At 46.5% G+C, this 19,970-nt stretch overlaps 1 protein-coding gene across 6 annotated transcripts in view; it reads left to right on the top strand.

Moving 5' to 3' along the window:
• The window catches only part of ATP11C (ATPase phospholipid transporting 11C), a 62,323-nt gene that overhangs the window by 18,222 nt on the left and 24,131 nt on the right, over nt 1–19,970 (top strand). For 4 of the 6 annotated variants that reach the window (XM_069015005.1, XM_069015001.1, XM_069015002.1 and 1 more), the window contains exons 1-12: nt 78–239; nt 6,087–6,206; nt 7,920–8,009; nt 11,515–11,595; nt 12,564–12,671; nt 13,270–13,398; nt 15,776–15,879; nt 16,507–16,557; nt 17,429–17,493; nt 18,084–18,165; nt 18,537–18,687; nt 19,497–19,694. In XM_069015005.1, the coding sequence (XP_068871106.1) occupies nt 93–239; nt 6,087–6,206; nt 7,920–8,009; nt 11,515–11,595; nt 12,564–12,671; nt 13,270–13,398; nt 15,776–15,879; nt 16,507–16,557; nt 17,429–17,493; nt 18,084–18,165; nt 18,537–18,687; nt 19,497–19,694 (1,326 nt within the window). In that variant the 5' untranslated portion in view covers nt 78–92. Of the gene's footprint in view, nt 1–77; nt 240–6,086; nt 6,207–7,919; nt 8,010–11,514; nt 11,596–12,563; nt 12,672–13,269; nt 13,399–15,775; nt 15,880–16,506; nt 16,558–17,428; nt 17,494–18,083; nt 18,166–18,536; nt 18,688–19,496; nt 19,695–19,970 lie in introns of those variants that run through there. The other 2 variants (XM_069015004.1, XM_069015006.1) reach the window with 1 other exon arrangement.

The raw sequence follows: 19,970 nt of genomic DNA, 5'->3' as shown, positions 1-19,970 counted from the left end.
AGCAAAGTCCCGTCCAGTGGAAAATGAGATGGGGCGGTGTGCACCTTCAGCCCATCCTCTCAGACCTATGAGCTGTTAGTATTTCAGATGCAATGTTGGTTGTTTGGCTTTTTCCAAGGTCTGTGCATGTTATTGACCCTTTCCTGCAGGCACAGGGAGAGAGAGTGGTGGAGTTGATCCTGATCGATGGAGTTCTCTCTCTAAATCAGGAGATCTGCCTAAATATGTGGTCGGTGTGGGTAAGCACAGTCTGAGCTGCTGAATTATTCAGGGTATTCTCAAAGCATTGCTTGTACCCTCATAGAAATGACTAAGGACAAAGAGTCACAGAAAAATTGGCAAGAAGAAATTTCAATTAAAAATATATCGGTTGGGCAATGAGGTTGATGTGCTGAGCAACTTCCCGAGGCTGATGGATGTTTTGGGGAGGTTATGGTAAATTTATGGAGGCTTTTTAGAATTGTGGATGTGTTTTCCTTTGTTCTTCTGAGGCTAAATGAAATGGGAGCTAGAACAGGCTGTTTTGGGAGGTGCTGTTATTTTTGCAAGCTTTTTTTGTAAATCAGGTCGCCTTCTCTACTACTTTTATGATAAATGGAACAATACAGGAGCAATTAGACTTTAAACTATTCATGAGATCGAAGCCAAGTAATGTGATTTAATCTTTCTAGTGCATATATTTAATATAAGCTGTGATTTCATTCAAATGCTTGAGCCTTGTACTTGTACTGTATAATTATCTCTGTGTTTAGCAGATGATTTTTTTTTTAAATGCCTGTGGTTTTTATTAGATCCGTTTTCTATGAGTTATTTGTGTTTACTTTGTGGCTTAAAGTTATCTTCAGCAAACATGAAAGGAGAGGTTTTTTACTAGTTAGTTCTGGTTTTGGTGCTTTCTGGAACTGTAGTAAATCAAATGGTGGTGGTTTTTTTTCTTCTGCCGCTGTTTTTTTCTGGAAACAGGGCCAGAAGGTAGCACAGACACTTGCTTTCCATATGGGGGATATAATTAAACACTCTGTTTTGCAGCTGCCCTAGAAATAGTCCACTTGAAGTGGCTCCTTGTCAGCGGTGGCTGCAGAGCACAGGTTCACCTCTCTGTTGAACTCAGTCTAACTCCGTTAATTTTTACCCAGGCTTGCTAATTTTTACCCACGTTTGCAACTTTTATCCGGTGCCATCTGGGTCCTGTGCATGGTGATGTGATGGATTCCCAGAAAGTGGGGAGGGGTGGTGAAGAGGAGCCGCTCCCCACGGCAGGCGGGAGCTGTTGTGCTGGGGAGGGATGTTCCTGTGGGAGGAGGGCACACGTGGAGAAGGGGCAAGAGGCATGAGGGGGCAGTTGCTGGAACTCAGGCAGAGAATTTGGGGACTGCTGTGGGCTGTAAATGTAGTTCTGCCATCTCTGTGTGATGCTCCAATAGCTTCAAGTCATCAGTATGTTGTGTTATTAATTGCATCCATGGGCATTTTTACTGCTGGCCTGATGCCTTCAAATCATACCTGTTCTTATCTCCCCAAAGAAAAATTTATAGTGAAATGCCAAGCCTCAGGTGACCTTCTATGGGCATGTAGTTGGGTTTTTGAGTTTGGGCAATGTAAGAAAATAGCCGTTATCCTTCCTAATGCCTTGATTTCAGAACTGCTACTTCTGGCAGTACGTGGGCTTTATAAAAGGTGCAAGTATGGGAAGGTTGGGTTACGTCAAAGCATTTGACAGAAATACATTAATGTGTGAGCTTTTCCCTGGCATGAGAAGGGTGGTGCTGCAGCAGCAGCCCTTGGCCCTGCCGAGCGTGCAGCAGAGCGTGCGTCCTGCATCGGTGCAGGCATTTATCACTGCAGCCGGGCACCTGGGCCTGCCTAGGGGCAAAGCTGGGATGGGCAGCCAGCTGCCAGCTCGAGGGATGTTCTGGCAGAACAGCCTCACCCGCCTCATCTTTATCTCCTGTGATTTGTGTTTGACTCCTGGCTGGTGTCTTCCAGCTGAGCTCCTTCAGCAGAAAGCTGGTTTGGATGCCCTGCTGAAGGATGGATTCGCTGATGGGCTTGGTTAGGCACGAGGGGAGTGGAGCAGGAGCTCTGAACTGGAGCTTGAAACATTGCAGGAGAGACCGACGTCTTTGGGGCTGGGCCTCAGGTGATGCAGACAAGATAGTGGCTCTGCTCAAAAATGCCTCCTTCCCTCCTTCCTCTCAGTCCTGGCGTCTGCGGTGTCCCCCTGGTGCTGCTGCGTGTCTGCCAGCTGCTGGGAGCTCTTCTGGGTTGCAGGGACATGGTACAACAGATGGGTCTGTGGTCACCTACCGGCATCCCCAGATCCTCCAGGCTTGGTGGGAGAATGCAGTGTGGCATCCCTGGCACTGTCCTGAGACTGTGACCAGTCTGACACTGCTAATCCCTACAGACAGCTCTGCTTCTCCCCGTGCTCACGCAAACGCCACGCCTCCAGCCCAGGGAGGTGAGAAAGTGCCTGTGAGGGGAATGCAATTGTTTATTTTCTTGAATAATCCTTTTGGCAGGCTTGGCTCTAAACAGCAGGAGAAACTCTGGTGTTTGCCTGCACCAGCTGACTCCAGGACTATGGGCTTTGTAGAACCCCAAAAGGCAAAGAGGCAGCTGCTTGAAGTGTATCCAAGTAATATTTTCTTTTTTTTTTTTTTTTGCCATCAGAATTAAAATTTTTAATGAAAGGCAATCAGAAAAAGCCGTCTAAATCCTCTCCCTGCTAATCTACATATTTTATAATTTTCCCCAAAGCCTGGCAGTTATTCCCTAAATCTCCCTCTAAGTCTCTGTCGTGAGCCATTATTAAGACGTAGCAATCTATTAGCGACCCGGCGAGCGGCCGAGCTGGGCTCGTCAAAGTGAGAGCTTTTAATTGCTGAGCTCAGCCAGCACCTCTTGCTGCAGGCGTCTGGTGTGCGCTCGCTTTCTGGAGGCTGGAGAAGAGAGAGATGTGGTGTGAAGCCTTCCAGCTTCTCATGTGGCTGTGGGAAGGTGTCACACTGCGGGGTGGTTGAGGAATGGGAAATGAAATGCTGTGAGTGGTGGGAGCCTGGTTAGAGCATGGAGGGGTTCTCCCTCTGCAGCCCCCGCAGAGGGCTGGGATGCACCCTGGAGTTACAGTGTCACTGTTACTGTGGTGTTACTCATCTTTGTGGGTGATGCTGCAGATGAATAACTGAAGGGATTTGAGGGTGAAAGCCCTCCCAGGAGTTGGTGCTGATAACTCGGTGTGGCTTGGTCAGCCAACACACCACACCTGGGTGTGGGTTCTCCTCTGCTCCGAGGCTTCACATACTCCATGCTCTCTATGGCCAGCTGTGGATAGTCAGGAAATACTCGTGTGTACTTTTTCAAAAGTGCTTTAAGCGGAACTTTGTGGTTTCTGTGCCAATGCATGTGATTGGCAAACCCTCACCCTGCTCCTTCCCAGTGCTCTGCAAGCGGCATGGGCAGGGGAAGCTGTTGCTTCCTCCCTGTGCTGTAGGGATGCTCGCCAGGCACGCCTGGCTCCAGATCCTGGACAGGGGCACGACGGGGACCAGACGTGGGGACATCTGTCTCAGCTGCCTGGTACCGCTGTGGCGTGGGTGGATGGCTCTGCCTCTTGCTCCTGGGGCACAGGTTGGTGAGACCATGGCTGGCACCTCCCTAGTGCAGCAGATACATCAGGGAACCCTTTTTGGGTCTAGTTTCTAGTTAGGAAGAGTTGCTGTTTGGTGTTGCGGGTGGTGGTGGTGTGGCTGGGAGGAAGGTGGCATTCCCTATCTGGGAGTGTGTGCCAGCCCTACCCAGTCCCTGCTGGGGGTGCTGGTGGCTGCTGCTGGCTCTGTCGGGAGGTGCAGGGACACTGTGTAGGGCTTGAGAGTCTTCCTCCTGCTGCTCTAAGCATCAGCTGCTGGAGGTGTGAGGATGGCTGTAGTCCGAGTGGTCAGCACACCTCCCCAGGTATAGGCATGGTATAAAAACACTTCTTTAATTAAAGATGCTGCAGTCATGGGTGGGAAACCAGGGAAAGGAAGAGCTGCTGCTTCCTTTGGGCAGATCCTGCTCCTGGTGCAACAGGATCCATTCAGTTGTTGCTGCTCCAGGTCCATTGGTTTTAGCTGTTTAAATTTTTGGTTTTGACACTTTCCCCAAGCTGCAGTTAGTCCCAGGCCTTGACGTCTTAGCATGTTTTTCTTCAGAACACCTTTCCTCTAGCTGGGTTTTGTTTGCACCTTGACAAGCTGTGTGCGATGAGCCCTTTGGAGAATGGGGTGCTGAGCCAGCTCCAGGGCACTCCAGGAGCATCCATCTGCAGAAGGCTGAGCCTTGCTGGGCAGCTGACATGGGACAGGGATTTGGCATTTTTGACACCTGCTCTGGTGGGGTTTCAAAGCAAGCAAGCTGTAGGGTTGAGGATTAGTAAGAAGTGGAGTATGAACAGTATCTGCTGGTGTTTTAGCAGCCCTGCTGCCTGCTAATGCCCTTGAACCGTAAACTGTGACAAATGTCTTCTCTATTAATGTTTAAAAGCTCAAAACCTTAACTCTAAGGAAACCCTACCCTGGTCTAACACCACTCTTTCCCCCCCACCCCTCTTTACTCATTTGCTGTTAGTGGGCATTTTAAATGCACTGTGTAATTTTAAGTTCAGCCATCACAAAATGCTTCCTGGTGCCAGCCAGGTCTTCTCCCTTGTCTGTGAGCATCTGTGGCAAGGACACTTTGTTATATGAAAGGGGGAACCTGGACAGAATGAAAAGCTGATTTTTAAACTATTGCACAGTTCTGTTGTTTTTGAACATAAAGTTTTCTGGTCCACTGAGAAACTTGAGTGTGCTGTGCAGGCCAGAGCTGGAGGCTGATGGAGGTGTAGAGCTCGCAGTGCTGCCTTGTGCACTCAAGAGCTTCCAGTGGGCTGCAGGCACTGGCAGAGACCTGCCTGCCCTTGGCTTTGTCACAAGTTGGGAAAGGTTTTAAAATAATTTACAAGAAGTTGGAACTTGGATGTTTAAGAGTCACATTAAAATAGAAGAGCTCTGATAGTTTTGGTGCATTCAGATATTTTGTTTACTATGTGTTAACATCCTCTCCCTTGGATCTGGAGGATGTGTCTGTAGTTTGCAGGGTGCTGTCACCTCCCCTGGGTAGCCTGGAAGGGCTGTGGGGTGGCTGGGTCTCTGCTAGAGCCCTGTGTTGCTGATCACAGGTGTCTCGTGGCTTTGTGCAAGGGCTGCTGTCCTCCTGCAGAGCAGCCCTGCTTCCCTGCTGAGGTTATTCCGCTGCAGTTCCCCTCATGCTGCTGCAGAGCAGTGGGGCTGTCATCAAGCTCCCATGACATGAGGCTGACATTCACTTGTGACATCTCATTCTGCTTTAAATTAACCCCCCAGCAAGCCCAGCTGGCTTCCCAGCACCTTGTGTGTCATCTTGAGGAGTTTGTGATGTGAAACTGTCTGCTTCATTATTTGAGACTTTAGCTGAGATTTTTAAATAGCAGAAGAAGACCCTTTTGGTTTTCTGAGCTAAGTGCTAAATCTGTGTGTACCAGTGTGGTGGTGAGACATTTTGCATGGGCTTGAGGGTTGGACAGAAGAGTGAGGATAAGGGAGGGTGCAGTTTCCATCGTCCTCCATGCAGTGAATAAACACAGAGCTGCAGGATTCTCCAGGTCAGGACTAGGAAGAGATGTGTGGATGATAAATTAGTGACTTGAAGACCTTGATAAAGACATATTCTTCTTCAAGAGGAAAAAATAACCTGGCACAGGCTGCACATACAGGCAGCAGCTGTCCTGCACAGGGCAGGAGTGCAGTGACCTGTCCTGGTGGGGTGTAGGACGGGCTGTGGTCCTGGGAGCTGATGGCTGAGCAAAGGTGTGTTTGAGGCTCAGCATGGCCTGAGTTTTGCTGAATGACCTTACGTGTTCTTCATTCTTGTGCTTTGGCTGGAGCAGAGAGGTGAATTTTTGAGTTCCAGCTGCCTTATTTCCAAAGAACAGCACGGTGCATTGAGAAGCTGGAAGCTATTAGTACAAATACTGAAGTTATTTTGAGCTAAAAGCTGTTTTTTCCTTGTCCTGGCTGCCCCGACAGTGTGCTGGGGAGGAGAAGCGGGTGGGGACGCGCACCGTGGTGGTCGGGCACCGCCCCGTTTCGGACACCGAGGCCTACGTGGCACAGAAGTTCTGCGACAACAGGATCGTCTCCTCCAAGGTGAGCTCGCCCTGCTCGTCCAGCTGCTCCGTGTGCGGGATTTCTGCGCGGGTACTCACCCTGCTTTTATTCCGTGGTGGATTTGGAAATTGAGAGACTCTGAATTCCTCAAGGGTGGATGTAAAGGTCCGTCTGCAAGTGGAGCAGCCTGGTACAGCCCTTACACACAGCTCCAGTCTCTCTCGTAGTCTTAATTTTTTTTTTTTTATCCTATAAATGCCGGTTGGGGCATGTACGAGTTCCTTCCTTGTAGGCTGGATGAGAGCAAAGCACATGGACACATTGATTTTGTGGGGTTGGGGTTTTTTTTTGGTGTTTTTTAAAGTCTTCTGGTATTCCCTTTGGGAAGAAAAGACAGATATAATACAGCACGAGATAACAGCAACTAAGATTTGCAAACAGGAATGGGATTATTTTATAAAGGGACATAAAAATGTGATTCACTTTTTTTTTTTTTTGGTTCTATGGGATTTTTCTCTCTTGAGATAGGGCAAAAATAACCATGCTCTGTTTATCCCTTTGGATGAAAGGGGGGGGAACATTCATATGGTATTAATGCAGCTTTTGTTTATGGTGGAAAACTGTGATGACACCCATCTGCTTTCTGCTTAGCTTTTTTCCATGACATTCATGAAGCTATTTCAAAAGATTTGAAGCCAATTCGAGTAAAATATCAAACAAGTGGCATTCCATATTGTCAACACAGCTGGATACGTATCCCAGTGCCTAGGATTCATGATGCTCAGCATACACTTAGGCTTCAGTTTTGCTCTACTTGAGCTCTAAGGGGTTTTTTTCCCTCTCTTTTCTTTTTTTACACATCCTGGATCTTATCTGTTTTTATATGTCTGAGTTTATTTTTGGGAAAAGTTTTAAGTCTGTCCATGTTTAACTTGTGCAGCATTCCCACTGACGTTTCCCTGGCACACAGGAGGGGCCTTCAGTGAGGACACCTTCCCCCGTCTCAGTTCCCTCTCTGACAAATGGTTTGGTTTAGCACTAATTTTAGTTCTTCCTTGATTTAGTTTTGAATGTTGTGTCCTTGCTCTTTTTTTCCATTTATATTTGGGACCTTACCAGCCTCTTTTATAATTAAATGGACATTGGTCTTGAAACTTGGCTGCTTATTCTTTTTTATTCCAGACAGACTGAAAGATAGATATTAGACCCATTATTTTCCATGTTGTTCCTAAATTCCACATGCTTTCCAAAGTAAATGAAATGATTCAGCAGCCGTCTTAAAATTATAATGAAGTACAACCTAATACTGAATTTGTATGGGCAGCATGGCTTTTTGCCTTTTTTTTTTTTTTTTTAATAATAAAAGCAGCTCTAAGATGGTTTTGGGAATTGGAAAAAATGTATCCACTGTACATTATGTTGTAATGAAAGCAGGTGTCTGCAAATGCCTTTCTAGAAGTTGTCGGTGAGGCACTTCCAGGGTTCGGTGCTCCAGCAGAGAGCTGGAGCTGGAAGCCGGAGCAGAGCTTGGTGGTGTCTCTGCATCCAGCTGCACTGTGCTCCTGGGTTTAGATCCAGGACCTGGATCTCTGCCTGGAGCCCCCAGGGCTGCTCAGCTGCCTCGCTGTGCTTCCCTTGCCACGTTAAAGGAGAGCTCCTTTCCTCCTCCGTGCAGATCATTCCCTTTGGTAGCTCTAGTCCCTGTCAGCCACGTGCCTTGGTCTGTTTGTGAGTCCCCTTCTCTCCCCACAGTACACCCTCTGGAATTTCCTCCCGAAGAACCTTTTTGAGCAGTTTAGAAGAATTGCCAATTTCTACTTCCTTATCATCTTCCTCGTGCAGGTAAGAGCTGTGATGCTAAGAGCGAGTTTTATTTAGATGCTGATGTTAAACATAGCTTGAACGAGAATTGAGATTTAAAACTGTTTGTGCTTATAAGAGGTTTGGAATTTGTTGAGTTGGAAGCTGTGTTATAATTCTGCCACACCATCCAAGGCATAAAAATAATTAAAATATCTGGGCCTGTCTGAGATGGGGTTTGAATGACTGCTGGAACATTGAAAAACCATCTTAATTCTCACTGTTAAGATCATTCAACCACTGAAAATACACTTGATGCTATACAATTAAGATCTATTTTTTTTGTCACCATTACTACTTCTGTTTCATAACTATATTTCCCCAAGTGATATGATATTTTATGTCTCAGGTATGATGAGTTTCAAGGCAAGCAGGAGAGATAGGATGTACTCAGTAAAATTCAGAAAATGCGTAAGATGAATTCTGGAAACCTGAAGCTTCAGGAAGTTGCTCTGCATGGGCAAAGCAGCAAATTTATTACAGGCACAAACTTTTTGTGCTCTGCTTTGTGGCTTGTATGAAGGGGCAGATCCTGAGGAATACTCATTTTCTGTTCTGTCATCCAAGAAAAGCAAGCTGTCAAAATGCACTGGGGTAAAGGGAGTTTGGGAGAATCACTGCAATGCCTTTGCTCACATTTTAAATCCTCAAGTCTGGGGCTCAGCACACAGCCAGCTCTAGGGCTGGAAAGAGGCACCAGAGCTCTACCCCACAAATAAAAAGGCATTGTGTGGCTTCTGCAGGGTTTTGGTGGGTCAGGACTGGGACATCAGTCTCTCCCAGGCTGCAGGTTAAAAGATGAGTGCCTGAACTGTTTTATCCCTACTGTAAAGGATTCTGGTTTACAGTCACTCTGGGTGGTGGCTGCAGGAGCGGGGATCCCGAGACACAGCCCTGTGGCTCCTCCTGGCAGTGTGACATGAAAGGCCAATTTACTCTGGCGTCAGCTGGCTTGCCTCCATCTCTTCATTTTGCTGGCGTTGCTCCATTTTGTCAGACCCAATTTGTAATTTGCCTTGAACTGAAGCGATACCCTGGAGTCAGGATGTCCTTTTTGTGTAGCTGGCCACTTAGTGACGTGCTATTACATTTTATCTATTGACCCTCTGGCCATGGAGAACATGAAATATTCCTGATTATAGTTACAAAGTGAGTTTCAGTCTAGCTGCTTGCCCATTTTAGGCACAGGTCTATGCAGGTGAGAGAAGAGCCTGGCTGTTCCTCCTTGTTTTTATTCTGTGAGCACCTCTAAAATCAGGAAGCAGCCCTCGTGGTCTATTAGAGAAAAAACAAACCCAACTGAGCCAAGCCCAGCCTGACAGCACTGATCCACTGGCTGCTGTAGAGAGCAGCCACCTGCCCCCAGGTGCTTGTCATTCTGGAGACGTCACTTGCCTTAAAAAGGCACTCAGGGCCACTCCATTCATTTTAAATGCCAAGGGTTATACCTTGAAAAATGCCATCTATATCTTAAATGTTCATGCTTATCTTTAAATTTCTTAAAATTGATGGGGTTGTCCTACCTGGTTCTGCACGAGGAGTGAAGTGTCACAGCGCTCGGGTGCATCTGCTCTGCCTGTTGTAAAATGCTTTATCAAAACATCTATTACTCTGTGGCTCCAGATCCAGCTCTTTGTAAGACAAAGTATGTGCGTTAAACAGAAACCACGTTGTGCACAAACAGGGATACAAATAGCTGTTTCTTTGGTTCATCTGTTGCAGCACTTGCAGGAATCTGCAGGGAACCTCCCGGTAGAAGGGGCTGGAGCACAGTCCCAGAGTGCTTGTAGACAAACCAAGCTGGTGGCAGTAAGCTATTTTAGGAGGTAGCAGGAGTGAAAAGTGTCCCTTTGAGGAGGAAAGTGTGGTCCTTAGTGTCCTTAAGGAATCTTGTAAGAAGAAGCTATTAAGTAACGGGAGGACTTGGCCACTTTTAAGTGGATTCAAATTAAGCTGTTGAAGTCCTAAACCAGTTCAAAAATAGTTTCAGATGAGTTTGCCTTTGTCCTGGCTTGTTGCTTGTGTGTCCCCTCAGCTTTTCACCATCCACAAAGGGGAAGAGTACTGTCCAGCCAGGGGATTTTTGCAGGGAGTCCAAACTCCAAATGTGTGAATTATTCCAGGCACTTCATCTGGTATTTGTGTTCCTATATCTGTAATCCTATATCTGTGTGGACAGACATGGTATTGCTTTTTTTACATAAATACAACTACATCTTGTCCAGTGCAGGAAACTCTCCTGCTGGGCAGCAGGAGGTCCTCAATTTTGTCCTTCTCAGCAGAAAGCCAAAGTTCTTCTTGGATTCCCTAGACCTGTCCAATTTTTGCAAGATAACTTTTGGCTGACTGGCCAAAACTTCATGATAATGCCCCAGTGAGTGGCCATCACTTGTGCAGTGTGTCTGTGTGACTCTTGGCACTATCCTCACTCGAGGCTGTTCCTCCAAAGTGTGGTTTCTACCAGACTTTCTGCTTGGAAACATTTTAATCCCATTTAAGTGAGCCAGGGCTTTGTGTGCCCGGAAATATTTTTGGTGTTTATCTTGGTTTACCTTCCTGCTGCTTAACTATTATGCCATTTATCTGGCTGCTTCTTGTGGTGTATCTCTTCCACTTCAGAATCTTCTGGCTTTTCTCTCTGGGTTTAGTAGTGTGGGGTAATATTGCAGTGTACAGCATTTCATAGTCAAAAATGTCCACGTAGCTGATAAGAGGAGTCCTGTCCTTAATACAGCTTTTTACAGGCAGCCTGAAACAATAGATATCCAGATACTGCTGTTTGTGAGCATGCTGGGGAAGCACAAACAGGAGACAAAGTCCCTTTGTGGGGACACAAAGCCTTTCTGCTGAGTTTCCCCATCCCTTTCATTGTAGCCCTCATCATCTGCCTCTCGTGCTCCCATTCTCTCCAGGAACAGCAGGAAAAATGACCGATTTATGGTGTGCTGGTTTGGAAGGTGGAAGGTGTTCCCTCTCACTTATGAACCTGTTCTGCCATCCTTACCCTTTGGGCGAAGGCCTGGTACAGTCAGAAAGAACAGCCCGAAGGTTTTAATTAGTGATCAAGGGGCTTGGTCTTTACCATGGCGCTGGCTCGAGCACTGCAGTGAGCTCAGGAAGGATCCAGCTCTCTGCCCCAAGGCCCCTGAGCATCCATGGTGCTTAAATCATGCTCTGAACTCCAAATCTGAGAGCTTAAAGACAAAGCCTGGATTTCTCTTTTACTTAAATATTCATGTTCTGTTCTGCAGTATATTTCATAGGTAATCTGGGCTGATGGGTGTTATTTTTAGCCTCCAAGTGTCAGTGGTTCAAGATGACTGGTACTGCCCTCCCTTTCATAACCAGCCCTTCCTTCCCTTTCTCTTCTGCTAGGCTCTGACTTGCCCCCAGTGGGATAAGCAACCTTTTCCCCCCATAACCAAAGTTTTGGGTTTCTTCTACTGCCTAAAAACCAGGGCTCAGCAATACATTTTTCTTTCTGCAGGTGATAGTGGACACCCCAACCAGCCCGGTGACCAGTGGCCTCCCGCTCTTCTTTGTCATCACTGTCACAGCTATCAAACAGGTACGGTGTGGGGAGGAGCAGATGCTCTTTGGGATATGTAGAGAAAATGATAAACATGTATTTAAATATACTCAGAAGCCACCGTGTGCTGTAGGTTTGGTGCACCCTTCTTAGAAGGTGAGTTGTGCACGGGTGCTTTTCAAGAGAGGCTGCATTTTGAGTGTGGTTATTGGTGTCTCCTGTTTTGGCAATGTAAAACCCCTCTGTGCTGTTGTAAGCGGGCCTTGAGGGTCAGTAAAGCTTTCTGCTGTAGTTCTGGTGTTACTTGAATGTTTTTCCTCTTTTTAGAAGAGCTCTCTGAGTCCTTGCAGAGACGTGCTCCAAATATAGCCCACGCTCTGCTCCCATGCTGGTAGGTAGAAAGGACAGGTTCTGTTCAGCCACTCAGCTAGCCCTGAAAACATGTAGTCCTCATCTTCTTGCAGTGTTAAAAGACCTTTTTCCTCCCATCACAGGCACATATGCCATTTACAATTTCCTGATTGAATAATAAAAGAAGTTTCTTCTATGGGGGCTGGAAAGGGAGAGCTAGAATAACATCTATCTGCTTCAAATCTCAGTGTTGTATTCTTCCAGTAAAGACTGAAGAGGAAGAGTGTCATCCTGCGTTACCATAGGAAAGAGCTGCAGGCTGCTGAGTGTATTATTCATATTATCAGTCTGTTCTTGCCAGCACTGAGAATAATAGAAATGTGTTACAGTAGTTTAGCTGCTTGTTGCATGCCCCACATATAGATTATTTTTGTGTTATTTTAGTCTGTTCTGAATCTGTCAAATATGCATATGAAGTTTTTAAAATAAATTGATTCAGTCTGAGCTACTCTGATGATGTTTTGTCAGGCATGAAGGAGGTCTGAGGACTGGTTGCCTTATTCATTGTTTTAATGTGTCCCTCTCATCCTCACTCCTCCCTTTTCATTAGTTTACTTGCTTTGTTACAAGTTTGTGTTCCTGTGTCTGTGCCTTAGGGGTACGAGGACTGGCTGAGGCACAGAGCTGACAATGAAGTGAACAAAAGCAACGTCTTTGTTGTCGAAAATGCAAAGCAAGTGCGGAAAGAGAGTGAAAAAATCAAGGTAACTTGTTAGCAGAGAACTCGTGTGTTATCACTGAGGCTGATGGGAACACAGAGGTGTGTGCTGAGGGGGCAGGGGAGGAGGGGTGTACTGGGTTAGAGCTGCCCCAGTGTGCTCACTTTCAGATGAGATGCTCTGAGAGCTGTTCCCAGTTTAGGAGTGAAGCTGCCTTTGATTGCTTTTGGAAAGCTGTCTCACAAAAGCTGTACAGGGCTGACAAGTGACAGATCTGTCAGCATTTTACACTTCTCCAGGACAGGCAGTCCTCTTCTATTTCCAACTCTCCCAAGGACACCACGAAAGTACACTTAGCTTTGACGTTAATTTATCACACCACACTTCAGGCAAGTAGAATCTCTTTCTCCATCAAGATTTAGCAGAGAAATACTTACTAACTGTGCCACGTGGGTGCTCTGAGTCAGTGCAGGCTGCATCGCCCCATCAGGCTGTGGAGTGATGCTCAGGGATCCATGCACCTCTTGGACCTCAGTTTCCCTTTTAGCCAAAGTGATTTCTTCTAGGCTTTGAGAGAAGCTAAATCATAACCATCTAATAACAACTGAGAGGACTTTTCACGGGACTGTTTCCTGTCTTCTAGGTTGGAGACATAGTAGAAGTGACGGCAGATGAGACCTTCCCCTGTGACTTGATATTTTTGGCCTCCAGCAGCATTGATGGGACCTGTTATGTCACTACAGCTAGCCTCGATGGCGAGTCCAATTTCAAGGTAACGGGGCTGGGTGGGGCAGCGTGTGGGGTACTGGGGTACCTGGAGATGCCGCTGCTTGCGTGGCAGGGCTGTGCGTAACTGAGGCTGCTGCCCTGGAGCCCATTCCTGCAGCTGCGTGGCTCTTTAACGGCTCTTGTTGGCTTCCAGTGCGTCAGCAGTGAAGCCCTCGGGGATTGTTTGTGCTCTGTTTTGTCTCCAAGGGCCATTTCTGCTGGCACTGCCCCAAACTGGATTGCTATTTATCGATACAGCTTCGCTGCCCATCGCAGGAAGTGTTAGCACTTCCCTGCTCCAGCCACACTCTGTGAGCTCTGGTGCATCAGGGAAGCAGTGCCTGCAGCTCTCCAGCTCCTTTTCCAGGACCGCCAATGCTCCCATTACTTAACTAAGCATTTCCAGTGAGATTAGGGACTTTTTTGAGGCAGCATGTCTAGACTCATTCAGGGAATTTTTCAGCAGCGTGAGAAAAGCATCGCTTCTGGGATTTTCTCTCCCTTTCCCTGAAGCAAGCAGTGAAATTTAATACTAGTCTTGCTCAGGATGAATATCTTCAGTTTGTTTTCTTTCTTTCTTTCTCTCCTCTCCTCTAAACTAGGGAAAGAAGCAGCAACAAAAAGCTTATATACGTCAGAAGACATGAACATTTGGTTGCACTTGAGTGTGATAAATATTTATACAGATACTAGCAGCTGCAGTAGTAAGACTGGAAGATACTTTAAAATGACATGATTCATTCCAGCGTACTCTGAAGTCAGTGGGAATACCACTGTGGATCTGATATGTTTATCTGGGATTTGTGTTTCTTCTCTGTGGGCAGCTCTTAACTGGCACTGGACAACCTGTGTAGGAGCTGGTGCAGTGCTGGTGCACAGTACTGGTTCCACTAGTGAGGAGTTGGAGCTCTGAAGTGGCTTGAGGCTAAAAATAGCTAACCATGTTAAAAGGCTATTGCTTATTTGTGTCAGGTGTATCATGTGCGTGAGTTCACATTACTTTTGCAGAGTCTGAGCTCTTAGTAACTTGTGAGTCTGGGGATGCAATGCTGAGTTTCTATATCAAACACTGTGGTGTTTTTTCTTGGTTTGCGGATTCCTGTAGGTGACTGGGAGCTGTCTCCTGTTTCATGATGAGGTGAAGATGAGTTTGAAGGGGAAGAGGGAATAGAAAAGCCAGCTCTGTTTGGGGGAATAGATCTAACATTACAAATCGGGGTTTGCTGCAAAAGGGGGGTGAGGGAAGCGTGCTTGGGTAATCACCACACCTCATCTGCAGGGATATCTGCTGCCTTCTTGGTGGAGATTTTTCTGGTAGTTGGGGCATGTCAGGCTGAGGTATGGGAAAGGTGCCTGATTAAGTGAAACTGGAATAGAACTGTAAAAGAGATTTTGTCAGGGCTCTGTCTTTGAAGCACAAATCTTTGGCCATACGTTAGCTAAAAGAACACGTGTTTTCTAAATACACTAAAGGATGTAAAGATCGTGGAATTGATTGGGAGGCAGCTTTGAAGTATCACTCAGTAATTGCACAGTGTCTCTGCTGATGGGAGCAATGCAAAACCCCTACAAGGGCTGGGTTTGGTACTGGGCACTGCAGGAACAGTTTTGACTTGTGCTACACAAAAGCTGTGATCTGTGCTGGAGATCCATGTGTGCTGTCAGTTGGAGCAGCCAGGTAGGTCACCAAAGCAGCACAAAGGTGGGGGTTTCCACTGCCATGACTGCAGCGTGTGTAGCGTGGCGGTGCCTCCGGTCTGCGCAGGGAAGGGGATGCAAGAGTGAGGAGCGGAGGAAGCATTTTAATGAATTTGTTTATGAAGGTGGATTGAGGCAGCCCGCCGTGACTTGGAGCTCTGAGTAGCTCCTATAAATAGAGCCTGAAAGGCAGTGAGCAGATCCTTTGTGGGCTTTTCAGTTAATTATGAGATATGAACCTTTGCAGCAGCAGCTGCTAAAAATAGCTCAGAGTCTGCCAGTGCTCTGCCTGATCCCTGGTACTGGAGCTGGTGTCTGGTTACTGTCAGGAGCCAGGGCAGGTGGTCCCCAAGAGCCCCTTCTTCATGGGGCACCTGCAGCCTCCCCTCCACCCCAACCAGGGCAAGTCCCCAGGGAAAACCAAGGATGCTCTGCTTTCAGTGTGTGCCTTACTGAGACACACCCAGCAGCTCCTTGCTACTGTGGTTTCCCTTAAGCTTTAGTGACTTCATTCTTTCACTGAGAGATGCTTCAGCTGCCTTGCGGGAGCATGACAAGGGCTTGGGAGAGCTGCTGGTGCTGACTAGCTTGTGCATGGTGGCATTTTAAGTAATGGGGTATAAAACTTGGGATGGGATTGTAGCTGGGGCTCGAGGTGACGCTGCCTGTGCTCCTGTGCCCAGACTCACTACGCGGTGCGGGACACCACCGTGCTCTGCACCGATGAAGCCATCGACACCCTCACCGCCACAATCGAGTGTGAACAGCCACAGCCTGACCTCTACAAGTGAGTCTGTCCCTCCTGCATCCCCCCCTGCCTGTCCTGCCCCGCAGCTGCCGGGTGTCATCTCCCTGCAGGCCCCTCAGCACCATTGCTTGGGGGATCTGCGGTTCGGCACAGCAAAGGCCATCTTCTTTTCATCAGAGGCCAAAAGGTGTCTCAAGGCAGTGATAAGCTACTGGGCCTCTTCTGTATGAGGATGGCAAAGTCTTTAAAGCTCAGTGTCTTTGCAGAAAAGCCTCCCTTGTGCAGCACTTGTCACGGTATAATGAGCTGGTTTTTGTCAGCTCAGCAGTAATAATGGTCCATGCACCTATTTTTAGGCCACTCTACCTCCCAAGTAAAAGGCAATGGGCTGAATGACTTCCAGGAGTAAGTGGTCTGTGTGGTTAAATCCCTTGAGGGAGGTTTGCTGGGGTGTGCTGCAGTCTGTAATGGGAATGTGCTGGGGTGTGTAGGTGCCGGGGCACTCCTGAGCATGGGAAATGTGTGGCTTCTCTCTGTCCTGAGCACAGACACCCCTCTGAAACATTAAACTCTCAAATTCATTTGTTTCTGTGTTTGCTTCCATTTCCTGTCAATGAATTTTCTTTAGTGTGTTTATAATACAAGTTTCTCATCTTTTTATTACAGATTTGTTGGAAGAATTATCATCTACAGAAGTAACCAAGAACCCGTAGCCAGGTTGGTCTTGCAGCTGTGTGCTGGCCCTCCTCAGAGGGGTTGGGCATCTACAGAGAATTTCAAGGATCTGAGCTTGTGCTGCCATCATTTGGGAATGGTTTTTTGTTTTGTTTTTTTTTTTTTTTCTTTAACCATTCCAAAGATTTTATTCTAAAAGGAGGCGTCCCTTCTGCCATCCTGTGATTTGTTTGAGCCCCTTTTGGGGAAGCAGTGCAGGACCACCTGGTAATGTCCTGCCCTGCTGATGGGTCACAAATCTACCAGGTAATTACAAAATACTGTCACTTGAAAGTAAGAAAAAACTTAAACACCAATCCGAGTGTTTCAAGGGGAAAAACAGCAAATAATGTTCATAAGCCATCAAAAAGAGTTGGCTCTCACCAGAGCGTTGTTGGATGGGTTTTGTGGTGGGTTTGTGGTGGGTCTGTTCATACCCTAGAAGCAACAGAGGCTCATTGGGGGGTTTCAAAGAGAAATAAAAACACAGATGGGGCTGTCAGCTTTGATGGTGCCATTGATTGACTGGGCTGGAAGGGACAGGCTTCTGATGACTTTAACATTGCATTTTTATAAAAGTACTGAAGCATACTAGATCTGAACATTTTGCACTTGTTCCTTAAAAGCCTTAATGAAAATCCCCCAATAAGAGTGGAACTTGGTACATCGGGGATAGTGTTTGTAAAATGAAATGGAAATGTAATTATACAAAGAGAAAAACAAACTCAAACAAGGCCCCACTTAACATACAAATCATGTAATCAGATCTAAGGAACCTTTGCTTATCTTTATTACCTGTTTCTGACTCTAATTTATAAAATAGATTGAATCATCTGTGAGTGATGCAATGTTATATAATTTCTTTTATGTTTAGGTCTTTGGGTCCTGAAAACCTGTTGTTGAAAGGTGCTACCCTCAAAAATACCAAGAAGATTTATGGTGAAGTTATTTTTGTTTATTTATTTAAATAGTTCTGATAAATAATGACAAATGTAGATGTTCACTACTAAATCTGGAGAGGGAACATACCTCTCTACAGCCTGTCTACCTGGGCTGTAGAGCTGCAGTTTTCCTGCAAGCTGATGGCAAAGTGGCTGGGGTGAAATCAGGAGGCACTGGTTCTATCTGCAGGGCTGCCCTGCTGTGCAGGTTGTGTTAATACACCAGAGCAAGTTTTCCTCTTTGCCTGAGACACAATGAGCAAGGAGTTGTTCCCAAATCCTTTGCTGGAAGTGTGCTGGGAGCACAATCTCAGACGCTGATGACGGAGGGTGACAGCTGTGATGGGAGACTGATGCTGTTGCTGACTGTACGTGATCCATGGGCTCTGGCTCAGTGCTCTGAGGTACAGCAATTACACTGCTTAGCAGCCTCAGAGGTTTCTGTAGCTGAACAGTCCTTGGGCAATGCCTCTTTCTTCAGCTGGGATTGGAGTTTGATGTAAACACCGATGCCCCTGATGGCCAAGTGCCAGCTGGCGCCCTCCGGGGCTGCGAGTCCCTCATGAGCCCTGCTTTGATACCCTGCAGGAGTTGCAGTCTATACTGGAATGGAAACAAAAATGGCTCTGAACTACCAAGGGAAATCTCAGAAACGGTCTGCAGTAGAAAAGTGAGTATTTGTGTTCAGAAAAAAAATCAGTAAAACCTGCTGGGTTTGGGTTTGTTTTCAATGGATGACTTGTACAGTAATAATCCCCTAATCTGCTGCCTTTTGTTTCAGATGCTCTCTGATTGCATAGAAAAATCTGGGTATTTGATAAAGCATATCTTGCAAGAAGCAGCATAATTTAGTAGCCTTTTTTCTTTAAAAACAAAACTAAGAAATGTTATATGAACCTGACCCTGAATATCAGCAGTGTCAAAAGCACTTGTTCTGTAATTCCCTTCTTAAAAGTAAGGAAGTCTTGTTCCTGTCTATTTACGTGCTTTTCTGTATAAAAATAGCTGCAAGAATTTAAAAAAAAAACCCCTGTTTTTCAGATCTATCAACGCTTTCTTGATAGTGTATTTGTGCATCCTATTGGGCAAGGCCACTGTGTGCACGACTCTGAAATACGTCTGGCAGAGTAATCCATTTAATGATGAGCCTTGGTACAACGAGAAGACTAAAAAAGAGAGAGAGACGTTCAAGGTAAGTGGATTTGTATTTCAGCACCTCCTCCAGCTTTACTTACTCTGACTGTTTTGGTTAATCTGATAGTGCCTGCTGCCTGCCCTGGGAGTCCTGTTTGCTCACACAAAGTGCTGTTGTTTCCTTCGGTCTCTCCTGCTGTTTGTGTTTCTTTGGGCCTCTCTCATGCTCGTGCACAGTGATATTTGTGTGGAGCAGGGCAAAGTATAAATAAATACTATATAATACAGAAATGCAGCTGATTTAACCTGGGTCCTTATCTGAACTCGAGCTATCTTTCAGCTTTGAATAGGTAAACTTAAATTGAGCCATGTCAACCAGTTTCTTAAACTTGCCAAGACTTGGGCAGTCAAGCCTGGGAGAGTGTAAGGGTGCAGAGATCTTTATTTGATGGCTTATTGAGGAGGACTTACAGGGATGTCACTGCATCACTTGCACCCTTGCCACAGCTTGACTGGTCTCAAGCCACCTGCTCCTTTTTTCCAGTTACTTGGGATCAGGACGAGCCTGTAGCAGTGTAAAATTATAGCAGTATAAATTAAGAGGAATATGCTGAGATGAAACATTGTTTTGGTCCCTGTGAAGGAGTGAGATGTACTTGTGTACCTGGTAGGTCTGCAGAAGGCAGTAAGATTTCCTGTGCCAAAGGAAAATGGGATTTAGCCCTGTATCTTAGCTGCCTTCATCTTCATGTTGTTCTTTTCTATCTAACTTAGAAGAGAAGCTGTCCAGAATCCCTGAGGTGTTGCTGTAAAGTGCCCCTGTGTCCTGACAGCCACAGGCTGCATCTTCTCCTCTTTCCTTTGCAGGTCTTGAGGATGTTCACGGACTTCCTGTCGTTTATGGTCCTCTTCAACTTTATTATCCCCGTCTCCATGTACGTTACAGTAGAGATGCAGAAGTTCTTGGGCTCCTTCTTCATCTCTTGGGACAAGGAGATGTATGATGAAGAAATGCAAGAGGGAGCATTGGTGAACACCTCGGACCTGAATGAAGAGCTCGGGCAGGTCAGAGCATGCTGTGTTTGCATCTGTTTGGATGCAAATGTGGAGGAAAGTGCCCTCCCTGCCAGGAGCCCTTGTTGTGGCAATCCCCCGCAGTCCCCTCGGGCCAGAACTTCACCCGCTTTGGTGGCACTTTCCATTTAATGTGATTCCACTCGCTCTGTGAAACAGATAAGGTTATAAATAGTGCATGAAAGAGCAGGAATTGGGTCACGCCAATTGTTTCCTTATTGGGGAATATCAGGCGCAGCACTCTGTGTGTCAGGGTGATTTGCTTTC

This window comes from Aphelocoma coerulescens, chromosome 4A (assembly GCF_041296385.1).
Source record: "Aphelocoma coerulescens isolate FSJ_1873_10779 chromosome 4A, UR_Acoe_1.0, whole genome shotgun sequence".
In the NCBI taxonomy this organism is placed as follows: domain Eukaryota; kingdom Metazoa; phylum Chordata; class Aves; order Passeriformes; family Corvidae; genus Aphelocoma; species Aphelocoma coerulescens.
This window is presented reverse-complemented; position numbering and strand designations above follow the sequence as displayed.